The sequence below is a fragment of the Alexandromys fortis genome, unplaced genomic scaffold (assembly GCF_014885135.2).
Source record: "Alexandromys fortis isolate MF-2015 unplaced genomic scaffold, M_Fortis_MF-2015_v1.1 scaffold_79, whole genome shotgun sequence".
Lineage (NCBI taxonomy): Eukaryota > Metazoa > Chordata > Mammalia > Rodentia > Cricetidae > Alexandromys > Alexandromys fortis.
This window is the reverse complement of record NW_026067964.1, coordinates 26,070-38,111: the sequence shown is the minus strand read 5'-3', so window position 1 is coordinate 38,111 and position 12,042 is coordinate 26,070. Positions and strand designations below refer to the sequence as shown.

The window sequence follows — 12,042 nt, the reverse complement described above, 5'->3', positions numbered from 1 at the left end:
TATTTATTAGGTACAGTGTTCTGCCTGCATGTGTACCTATACAACAGAAGAGGGCACCAGATCTCATTATAGATGGTAGTGAGCCACTAAGTGGTTGCTGGGAATTGAACTCAGGACCTTTGGGGAAAAAGGTCAGAGCTCTTAACCGCTGAGCCATCTCTCCAGCCCTAGGACAGGGTCTCTTATAGCAAGACTGGCCTTCAGTTCTTGGTCCTCCTGTCTCCACATGTTGAGTGCTGAGATTACAGGCATGCATGTGTTACCCATGCCCTGCTAGAAAGAAAAAAAGTTTATGAGTATGGAGGGTTTGTGCTGTGTGGGGGTGCCCAGGGGAGCCAGAGAGTTACCGGTGTTTCTCAGACTCCTGATGTAGCTACTGGGAACCAAAAAGTGCCCACTGGAACAGCAGAAAATGATCCTAACAACTGAGCCACCTAACTCCCCACCTCTACTGAGAAATTTTAAATTGAGTAAAATAATTCTTGTGTGAAGAAATGGCAAATAGTTACCTATTGAAAGAGAAGCTATGAAACACTTCATAGGAAGACATTCACTAAACCTGCTTTTGTACACCTTAATGTGAGCATAGTGCCTATCAAAAATTATTATCCTCTAACTTTACACATTGATGTCAGTATTCTTAATCTGCTTCCAGAGATAGTAACAGAACAATAAGTAAGACATTCTGTATTACAGAGGAGAAAATACAAAACAAATGAACAAGATAATTAGGAATATTAAATGTGGGCTGGAAAGCTGGCTCAGAGGTTAAAAGCACTGCCTGCTTTTCTAGAGGTCCTGAATTCAATTCCCAGCAACCACGGCTCACAACCATAATGAGATCTGGTGCCCTCTTCTAGCCTGCAGGCATACAAGCTGGTAGAATACTGTATATCTAATAAATAATCTTTTTTTTAAAAAAATTAAATGTAATGAAAGAGACTTCAAGGGTTATACAATAAGAGTCCTGGTGTACTGGCAGTAAAGCCTTTATGATGGAAGGAAAAAATAGGCAGCCCTAAGATTTACTCTGTAGAACTGAAGAATGACAATACTCATTGAATCTGAGACACAAACCCATGACACAGAAAAGCATAAATCTCTATCTTTTTAAAAGGAAAATATTGTAAGAACATCCTATTTGGGTGTGGTTGAAAGTGCCTTGACCCCAATACTTGAGAAACAGAGGTAGGAGGATCGTAAATTCAAGGTCGTCCTCAGCTGTACATTAAGTTCCGAGACAGCCTGGGCTGCATGAACACCCCCCTCCCCCCCCCACACACACACACTTTGGAGACAGGAGAGATGATTCCGCAGTTAAGCACTTGCTGCTCCAACATGCTCTTATCCTCTTTTGGCTTCTGAGGTCTCTCTCTCTCTCTCTCTCTCTCTCTCTCTCTCTCTCTCTCTCTCTCTCTCTCTCTCTCTCGTGTGTGTGTGTGTGCACGCACAAAATAAATAATGTTCTAGTTTTCTCTAATGTTCTCCCCATATTTCTCTCTGAAACAGAGCTGGAGTCTCACTGTGTAGCTTTGACTGTCCTAGAACTATGCTTGGAATGTAGAGCAGGCTGCCCTCGAACTCAAATTTATCAGGACTGAGACCTGCCTGTCTCTGCTTCTGCAGTGCTGAAACTAAAGACATGCTCCCAGCCCTCTGGAAGAAACTCAATGTATTCTGCGTGTATAGGGAATATTCGTGTAACCTCACAACTCAAAAAATATAACTTCAGGCACATATTCATTCAAAGAATCCATACATGAAGCTCAGAAGGTAGCTGTATGAGATTCTTATGTGTGGACAAGAAAAAAAACCCAAACCAACTATATATCTTTTGTGCGTATGTGGTTTTTCAAGACAGGGTTTCTCTGTGTAACAACATTGACTGTCCTGGAACTTGCTTTGTAGACCAGGCTGGCTTCGAATTCCCTGAGATCCGCCTGTCTCTGCCTCGCAAGTGTTGGGATTAAAGGCATGCGCCACCACCGTGCAGCAGCTTCCTGTTTTTTAACCAAGAGGTAGACACTTCTCACTGTGCAGCCCAAGTTAGCCTCAAGCGTGTAGTCCTGCCTCAGTCGTCCTAGCATGAGGAGTACAGTCACATGCCACCACTCTGGCTTCCTCTTCCTCCTGCCCTCTTACTATGAATATTGTGTGTGAAGATTCAAATCCAGGGCTTTGCATACTCTAAATAAGTGTCTGCCACTGAACTCTATTCCTGATCCCCAGATCATCTCTTGTCGATATATACAGCTGGGCCAGAGAGCCTTTTCTCCTCCTTGAGCACTCAGGATGGGTTCATTAGGTAGAAGCACACATGTGATCTGAGCAGTTCTGAACAGGACAGTGTATGATGTGAGAAGGGCAAGAAGTGTGCAAGGCTCTCTGGGGTAAAAGAACAATACATAGAAGGTAACATACGGAGCACTACTGTCTTAGTTAGGGTGTCTATTGTTGTGAAGGACACCATGACCATGGCACCTCTTAGAAAGGAAAATATTCAATTGGGTGCCTTACAGTTCAGAGGTTGAGTACATCATCATCATGGTGGGAAATGGCAGTGTGCAGGCAGACATGGTGCTGGAGAAGGAGCTGAGAATTCTGCATCTTTATCCAAAGGCAACAGGAAGTGAACTGCAATGCTGGGCATAGCCTGAGCACAGGAGACCTCAAAGCCCAACCTCACGGTGACAGGCTTCCTCCAACAAGACCACACTTACTCCAACAAGGTCACACCTCATAATAGTGCCATTCCCTAGAGGGGCATTTTCTTTCAAAGCACCACAGTGGCTGCATATTGCACTTGACCAAGTCTTTCTCTCTTTGCACGTGTATATGCACAGTGCACATGGAGGTCAAAGGACAACTTTAGGTGCCATCTTCAGGAGCTGGCCACGTTTTCTTAGGCAGGATCTCTCACTGGCCTGGAACTCACCTACTAAGCTAGGATGGCTGACCACCGAGGCCCAGAGACTCACCTGACACCCCTCCCCATACACACACACACACACACACACACACACACACACACACAGAGCTGGGGTCACTTTTAACTGGGTAGAAGCTGAATTGAGGAGAATTCAATCATTGTCACTTTACCAGATTCATCTTAATCCAATAGCGAAGAAAGGAAAACGTATACAATGAAATAATGGACCCTAGCTGACAAGACTAAATGGCAAAATTAGGCGACTTTTTCCTTTTCCTTCCTCCCTCCCTTCTTTCCTTCCTTCCTTCCTTCCTTCCTTCCTTCCTTCCTTCCTTCCTTCCTTCCTTCCTCCTCCTGTTCTACTACGGCTGTGCTCATTCCATCTCTTGGCACTTTGTTCCATTTTCTCTAAACTGGTTGACTATGCGCTAATAATTGTAAAGGTTAAGTGATATGTGTGTTGCGGAGACCATAGCATCATCTATACTTTTGCATACATTTAAAATATTCATTCCACAGTACAACCCCTTTAAATGCCCAGGCAAACGTCAGGCGTCCAGACCGGCTCAGTTTGTAAAAATGAACAGGTAAGAAAATAAGTTTCTGCTCGAGGAATGGAACCTAGGGGGATGGAATGCAGACTGTCACTCGTGCTAGGCAAGCCACACCCCAACCCTCCGGGTTTTCAGTCACTCTCCTCAGCTCTTACGTAGCACGTAAAGTTGTTCCCGGGTATTTTGGATCCCACCCAACCAGAAAGCCTGGGCTTAAAACTCCTAAAGTTCTGCCCATCGGGACGAGAGCACCGGGATAAAAGCGATTCTACACAGGCTTTGGAGCCCGCATGAGATCCACCTCTTCTGTCATCCTCATCAGGTCGTTTCTGCCCGGTGAGGATGATAAAGTAAGCCTCCCTTCAGGTTGGTCCCTAGAAAATGAGGGTTCAGCATCTTTTCGCCTCGGGTGGGGGGGGGAGGACAAAGAAAAGCTGAAGTTCTTTGTGAGAAAGTTGAGCGCATAGTTCTTTCGGCTTATTAAAACTCGCGTGGCTCGACGGGGACGCCGCTCTCACCCGGGGCTCGCTCTCCGGCCTCACCCCCGCGCGTGGGGGCCGGCGGGGCGTGGTCGCGGGGGAGCGAGCGGTCCCGGGCGCGCACGCGCAGTGGCTCTCCGTCCACGCCGCGGCTGTTGTGGGTCGGTGGGCGGGGCGGCTGGCTGACAGAGCGAGGCCGCACCGAGGGCTCGCGCGGGGCCCAGCTTCCTCAGCGCCGGGCGGGGACGGCTGCCGAGCGTGCCAGCGGCCGCTGTTTCTCCGAGTCGCTGTCTTCCAGGCTCCGGCCGGTGGTCGGCATGGCCCGTGAGTGTGCGGACCGTTTGAGGGACACGGGGGTTGCGGGGGGGGGGCGGCGCCCAGCGGGGGGAGAGGGCGGGACACACACGCACACTCACACACACGCGCTCGCGTGCAGGCATGACAGGTGCCTGCCCCCCAGGTGTGGGTGTGCGTGGGGACCGCACCCACCAAGAGCGTGTGCGAGCGCCAGCGAGAGCAGGACCTGTAAGGGCTCCTGAGGTCGGAAAGGCTCGGGGGAGCCCGGGTGCCCTCCAGCTCTTTTGTTTGGTCCTCGAAGGTGGCGATCCTTGAGCTCAGCCTCTGCTGGCGGTGACAGGCGAACTGCAATGGGTTGAACCGATCTGGGGCGAACGACACGGGACATCTGACCATCTCTCTTCACACATACCCAACAAAGGCAGAACTTACTTTGTGTCTGGCGTGGGTACACAACCACTGGAATGGCTATTTTTATTTTTAAAAGTTTTATTATTTTTATTTTATTTGGGTTTTTCGAGACAAGGTTTCTCTGTAGCCCTGGCCATCCTGAAACTCACTCTGTGGACCAGGCTGGCCTTGAACTCAGAGGTTCACTTTCACGTGCCGGGATTAAAAGCTGCTAGTGGACACCTATATTGGTACCATAATATACTTTAGTTCTTGAGTGTTTCCACTTCAGCTTCCTCCTTGTCAATCTCAGAATAACTATGCGATACTCTGCTTTCTTAGTAATAACAATAAATAAAACTTTAAGGCTTATAAATAAAGACCCTTTAATTTAATTGCTGATAATTTTGAAGATGGGAAAAGAACATGACTTTTTATCATTGTAGGTGGAAATCAAAGAGAACTTGCCCGCCAGAAAAATATGAAAAAAACCCAGGAGATTAGCAAAGGAAAAAGGAAAGAGGATTGCTTGACTGCCTCCCAGAGAAAGCAGCGGTGAGTGGTCCTGAGAGCACTTTCAAGTCAGTGGTGGTTTGACTGCAGTGTTTCTAGAATGAGTGAAGAACATTCTTAAACCCTTGCTGGAACTGAGCCACGCCTACACTAAGGGTTAACACTGCAGATCTGGGTAGCTCTAAGTCTACTAAAACCATGCACTGGCGTCATCGTCCCAGCCTGTGGATGAAGAATTTCAAGCCCTGAAGCTGTCAACTGTTTGCAGAGACTCTCTTGTAGCTCCTATAAACTGTAAGGACTTTATTCGAGAAAACAGCAAACCCCCTCCCTATGTAAGCACTGTTAGATGAACAGGATGCAATGTCTCCAAAGCAGACAGCTTGCCCCAAGGAGTCAGAATAACAAGTGGCTCAGTTACAGAGATCAGCTTTCTGAAAATACCACAAAGTGCGGGCTTCTGGAGGTCCATTGGGGTTGGAGTGAAGATACAGACACAGGATTGATATAAGATTGATATAAGATATGCACCAGGTGGTGGCAGCGGTGGCCTTTAATCCCAGGCCTAGGGAGGCAGAGGCAGAGGCAGTGAATCTCTGTGAGTTTGAAGCCAGCCTGATTTACGAAGACAGTTCCAGGACAGCCAGGGTCACACAGAGAAACCCTGTTTTGAAAAACCAAAAGAAAACAAAAAGAAGACCTTATGCTACTCAGAGGCCAGCATAGGCTACAGAGACCTACGAACCATGTCTCAAAAAAAAAAAAAAAAAAAAAAAAAGTGGGAGGTAGGCACTGAAGGTATAGCTCAGCAGTAGGGAACACTTGCCTAACATCTGTACAGCTCTTCCATCCCTAGCACTTGAGAAGACTGGGTATGACAGGTCACACATAGCTACCCCATAAGCACTTTAATGCCCAGGGCATAGTGTTGCCCAGTTGTAATCCTAGAACTCAGGAAGCGGATGCAAGAGAATTAGGAATTTGAGCCTGTCCTAGACTACGTGACAAGGTAGTCCCAAGAGATGATAAATGCTTTACAATTTTCTTTTACATTTATTGTGTGAGAGTGTCTTGTTGGCCCAAGAAAAATCTTTAATGAGGTTGCAGATTACCATGTTCAAAGGGGAGTGGACGATCTGGGAGCATGGTTCAGTGTTACATCACATGCTTTGGATACTTGAGCTGCAGGTTTAATCCCCAGACCATGCGTACATACAAGAAATTCAAGTTATAAGTTCTGTCATCATATAGGATAAGAGAAACTGAGAACCGGAGCACAAGAATCTCCTCCTCCTGGCGAGCTCCATGAGTTTTAGACTCTCAAAGTTTGAACCAACACCAGCTGCTGAGTCCTCTTGAGCTGAACAGCCTTCTTATATCATGTGATCATTACTCTCTGCTGGCCTTAGTGGTCACAGAGACCCTCACACCTTAAGATCTCTTGTTTCATGATTGTTTGTGTACATGCTTCAAGTACTTATAAGGGTGTACGTGTGTGAATGTGGAGGCTGATGTCACCCTGTCATCAGGGTGATGTCAAGTATGTTTCCTCCATCACTCTCCACCTTTTATTTTCGACAGGGTCTCTCGCTAAACATGAAGCTCACCAGTCTGACTAGGCTGACAGGCCAAATGAAGTTGAGAGACGTGCCTGTCTAAGCCCTGCCCCTCCAGCCTGAGGTTTTAGACACACACCGCCAGGCCCTGCTTTGTACATGGATTTTGTGGATCCTCCTGCTTGTGCAGCAGGGACTGTAGAGACATCCCCCACAGGCCCAGTGACAGCGACTGATAGAGCGATAGACCTGCCTTAGGTATCTGTTAGCTCTCGTTGGAGTGAAACGAGTATACATCAGTGACCTGGAATATTCTTTTTATTGGAGAATCTATTCTAGCCTGTCCTAGAAATAGCATTGTTTAGCTAATACTCACTCCCTTCAAATGTACTATATGTGACATACCTCTACTCATTATGACCCTGAAATTGGTGTTCACGCCAGGGTGAAGAATAGAAGAGTGAGGTTGGTTTGGTATTGTTTGAGGCCCAAAGTCTCATTATAGCTCACACTTGAACTTGGGATTCTTCTGCCTCAGCTTTGCAAATTCTTGGTGCCAGGCATTAGCCACCACATCTGACTTGTGGCTCTGAATTTGAGTGATATTACTAAAGTTATATAGCAAATACCAAAGCTTGATTTGAAGCATAAAAATAACTTTACTTGTTCTTAATTCCACTTAGTGAATTCCAATTAGTTAATCTCTCTGTAGTTTTTCCTTTTTTTTCAATTGTACTTATAAAAGTGTCCTCTTAGAGAATTTGCCAATACTGAATTAAAACCTAATTCTGAATTTAAGTGTTAACAACATAGAAAAGATCCATGATTTTGAAATTAGCCAGACCTTGGTATTTATGTGATTTGAGGAAAATTATTTAGTTTTGTGCCAATTTTTTATATATAGATTTTAAAAATGATTTATTTTGTGTGTACGAGTACTTTGTCTGCATACCACCTGCATGCCTGATAGCCATGGAGTCAGAAAAGTTATTGAATCCCCTGGAACTGAGGTTACTGATGGTTGGTTGTAAGCTACCATAGAGGTTCTGGAAACTGAACTCGGGTTCTCTGCAAGAGCAGCAAGTGATCTTAATGCCTTTCTGTTTTTTAATATGAAACATGGGGATAATAACTGAAGTTGTTGGACTTAAGCAAAAAACAAAAATCAATAGGGCTTGGCTCAGAGAAGGTGACTTTATTTGACTTGATCTCTTTTTATTTTTGAGACAAGGCTTCACACTGTATATCAGACTTGATTGGAAATCAATATATAGCTTAGACTGGCCTAGAACTGGTAGTAATCTTAGCCTCCCATGTCCTGGAATTACTGGTGTGGACTACGATACCCAGAAGAGGATGTTGACTATGTAGATATGTAGTGTATTTTAAAATAGGAGTCCTTCACCTGTGAATGAGGCTCTAGAGTTGATGCCTAGTGTCATTAAATATTTGTTCTGTTTAGTGGGATTCTTTTTAAAAGGAAGTCGATGGATAAGCACTCATCTGTCCCAGGTTAGCCTAGAAGTTCCTATATAGTGGAATCAGACCTTGAACTTCTGATCTCCTGCTTCTACCTCCCAAGAACTTGGGTTGTGGGAGTGCACCACCACATTCTGCAACCACTAACTATAAAAAACAGCATTTGAAAATATATGTGTAAGTATGGGCCCCACTAACTCATAGAGCACCTAGCTAAGGTAGTTTGACTGTAGTTCATAGTTACATGACGTGAAGATTCAACCAGGGAGATAACAAAGGTTATGAAAGTTCTTCTAATACCATGTATTTCTTTATCATGATCCAATGTTAAGTGTTGATCATTTGATTTAGGGCTTTAAAAAGTTGGATTGTTGTAATTCCAATACTCGAAGTGAAGGCAAGAGGATCAAGAGTTGAAAGTCTTTTTTGGCTATGTATCAGTTTGAAGGCCATCCCTGGGCTATATGAGACCCTGTCTCAAAACAAAATAAAACAAAAACAAAAGAATTATAATATTTATACTGGAGTCCTAAGCGTCTGTTAGGGTAGGCATCTTTTAGGTTATATAGGAGACTGCCTAAATGCGCTGAGGCAGTGGCAGGTAGATTTCTGTGAGTTTGAGGCCAGTCTGGTCTACACCGTGCATTCAAGGAGAGCCATGGCTACACAGTGAGACTCTGTCCCCTCACTCTTTTCTCCCAATCTAAATGAGATATTTAATGCCTAAGGCCATGATACCAGTAACATGGTATTCAACTGCCTTTCCATTCATTGCTTTTCTATTTGTCTATATGCATGAAAGTAGAAACACATGACTGTTTTTGTCTTCTTTTACGTTGTCTTTTAATGTACCAAAAAGGTTACGTATAGAAGCAGTGGTGGCATGAAAATGTTTGGTTTTCCTGTGAACACGTAATACTCTTTTCTCTCTTCCAGGGACTCTGAGATCATGCAACAAAAGCAGAAGATAGCCAATGAGAAGAAGTCCATGCAGACAAGAGAAAAATGATGACTGGCTTTTTGGCAGACCTGGGTGCTATTGCCAGTGGGATGCATCATAAGCTCTAAGATCAAAATTCCTCAGAGTGACTAATCATTACCTGTATTATTACTTATCCTTATAAAACTGTCTGTTTTAAACCTTACTTTTCACCCTTACTTAGGTTTGAAGACCATTCTCAAAGAATAAAACACTGACCATGCATGTAACATATTGGTGAATATTACTTTTATCAGTAGAGAACATTTATGTAATTTATTAAACAGGCAATGTATTAGTTACACTTGCATTGCTAGGACCACAGTGCCTGACAAGGGGAAGGAAGTAGAGGCAGAACAGATTGGCTCATGGTCTCAGGATTTCTCTCCTTCATAGAAAGGAGAGCAGAGCAGAGCAGCTCAGTTCATGGTAGGAGGAGCACATAGCAGAGGAGTCCAAGCCTGGACAGGAACCTGGCTAACATTCAAAGTCCTGTCCTTAACGACCTCGTCCCTCCACTAGGCCTCATCCCCTAAAGGTTCCATAGCCTCCCCAAATAGAACCACCAGGTGGGGAATAAGCATTCAAACTATGAGCTCTGGGAGATACTTCAGAGGTGAGCAACAATGGGTCATGTGATTCAGGAGTAGGATCTTTTATATAAATCTAGAATATATTTTCAATATTCACTATACTTTTATTATTTTTTTATTTATGTGTATTGATGTTTTTCTACATGAGGATGTCAGGTAGCCTGGAACTGGAGTTAGAGACAGCTGTGAGCTGCCATGTTGGTGTTGGGAATTGAACCTGGGTCCTCTGGAAGAGCAGACAGTGCTCCTCACTGCTGAGCCATCTCTCCAGCCCTATAAATCTAGAATCTTGGGTATACACTTTGTTTTTGTTATTTTCTGAAACAATTTCATTCTGTAGCCCACGCTAGTCTTACATACATAGCAGTCCTCCTGCCTTGGCCTTCTGAGTCCTGGGATTGTGTGGCCACAGTGATAGCCTAACATAGATCTTCAAGTTTTTGTCTGTTAAAAATTTTCTTAAATGTTTAAATCCTTATTTAGTATTTGTATGCATAGAATGGAGACTTTTCTCCCACTCACCCATCTTCCACTGGACTGGTTTCTCTCTGCCCACCTGTTTCCGAGTAACACCACTCAGAGGCTTAGTATCAGTTACAATTGTTTGGCCAATGGCTTAGGCTTCCTACTGGCTAGCTCTAACTATCAATTAACCCATTTCTACTAGTTTATACTTTACGTCATAGCTTGTTTCCCTGGCAGCTACATGGTATCTTCCCTACTCTGTCTTCCTTCTCTCTGTCTCTTTGGAATTCCTGCCTAGCTTTAATCTGCCTGTCCATTGTCCAAAAACCCTTTATTCATCAGGCAATAAAAGTAACACAATAAACAGAAGGACCTCCCATATCGGCCACAATGCTAGCCTAAAGTGGATCTTTAAGTTTTTGTCTATTATAAATTCTCTTACATTTTGAGTATCTATTTAGCATGTATATGTGTGGTACAGAGGCACGTAGAGATGAGAGAACAACGTAGGGGAGCCATTTCTCACCGTCCACCATGGAGCTCTAAGGGAATTTAACTCAGCTCAGTGGCAAGTTCCTTAATCAGCTAGGCCATCTGATAGCCCCCATGCAACTTTTGTGTTGTATTTTGTTGTTTTAGTTTGGTTTCAATAACCAAGACATTTTACAATCCCACCATGAATGTGTGAAAGTTTCACTGCTCTCCACGTCCACCACTTCCTCTTTGGGGGGCTGATACCCCAAAGAACAAACTGCACAAGCATGTAGTACTTGGGACAAGCATGGAGATGGATTTTCTGACGCTGGCCCTTTCTGGAGACATTGGTGGTAGTATATTACTCTTGTTTAAACATCATGTTTTTAGTCTTCTAAAATTTCTACCTTTTGGCTATGATATTTTCAAGTCCTTATGATATAAGGATCCCAACTCCTATTACAGGGGAACCAAAGCCTCCTCTCCAGCCAATTGATAAAGGGGGATTTATGGTCCTTCTTGGGCAGGGGCTATGTCCCTCATTAGCATAGAATTTGTAGAAGACTGACCATCTTTCAGCTCCTTAGAAAGAGGCCTGGGGATTGTGACAGGACACTAGGGTATCTTTCCCAGATAGTTTGCCCACTTGCACAGCTGGGATCAATCTTTCTTAACAAATGATGTCTATTGCCATCATTATTGGTGTCCTTACTCCAATTTTTTTATTCTGGGACACAACAGCCCAGAAATCTCATTGGGCACTACTGGGTTGCCCTGTTGGCTATGCCCTATTCTAAGTTGCTCCATATTATATAAAACATGGTTTTTATTGCCAGGCTGTCCCCTGTCCTAGGAGGCTCCATTTTACTTTGAGACAGGGTCTCACTGTGGACCTCTGACTGGCCGAGGACTTCCTATATGTAGACCAGGCTGGCCCTCAACTCATACCCGCTTGCCTCTGGAAACTCCATTCTGCAAGTAGTTTCTGACTCCATTAGGGGGAGGTTGACCGCAGCAGCCTCTAGGTACACCATGCACCATCTGTCGGGAACCATCCAGTACAGACTGGTAAGTGACTTATTCCTGAGAGTCGAAAATGTAAATTTGATGGGAGTCAATCTGTAAATTTTCTGGGATGAATCAAAACTATGGGGGCAGCGGGCAGTGGTGGTGCACGCCTTTAATCCTAGCACTTGGGAGCCAGAACTAGGCATATCTCTGTGAGTTCAAGGCCACCCTGGTCTACAAGAGTTAGTTCCAGGACAGGCTCTAAAGCTACAGAGAAACCCTGTCTCAAAAGGAAGGAAGGGGAAGGGAGAGAGAGACAGAGAGAG

The 12,042-nt window shown here is 44.6% G+C and overlaps 1 protein-coding gene across 2 annotated transcripts; it reads left to right on the top strand.

The window, feature by feature from the left end:
• The first annotated feature begins 3,676 nt into the window (after positions 1-3,676).
• Serf1a (small EDRK-rich factor 1A) lies at positions 3,677-9,400 on the top strand. 2 transcript variants are annotated; one of them, XM_050153858.1, is made up of 3 exons: positions 3,677-3,849; positions 5,096-5,204; positions 9,134-9,400. In XM_050153858.1, exons 1-3 carry the CDS (start codon positions 3,774-3,776, stop codon positions 9,204-9,206), a joined length of 258 nt encoding a protein of 85 aa, XP_050009815.1. In that variant the 5' UTR covers positions 3,677-3,773; the 3' UTR covers positions 9,207-9,400. The 2 variants fall into 2 exon arrangements, with proteins under 2 accessions (XP_050009815.1, XP_050009816.1); XM_050153859.1 differs by lacking the exon at positions 3,677-3,849 and adding an exon at positions 4,113-4,286.
• Positions 9,401-12,042: the final 2,642 nt, after the last annotated feature.

Bases quoted from the DNA above. Each gene is read 5' to 3' on its own strand.
- Serf1a (XM_050153858.1), top strand. From the start codon at position 3,774: ATGAGATCCACCTCTTCTGTCATCCTCATCAGGTCGTTTCTGCCCGGT. The intron at 3,850-5,095 runs GTTGGTCCCTAG...TTATCATTGTAG, and splicing joins TAAAGTAAGCCTCCCTTCAG to GTGGAAATCAAAGAGAACTT. The intron at 5,205-9,133 runs GTGAGTGGTCCT...TCTCTCTTCCAG, and splicing joins GCCTCCCAGAGAAAGCAGCG to GGACTCTGAGATCATGCAAC.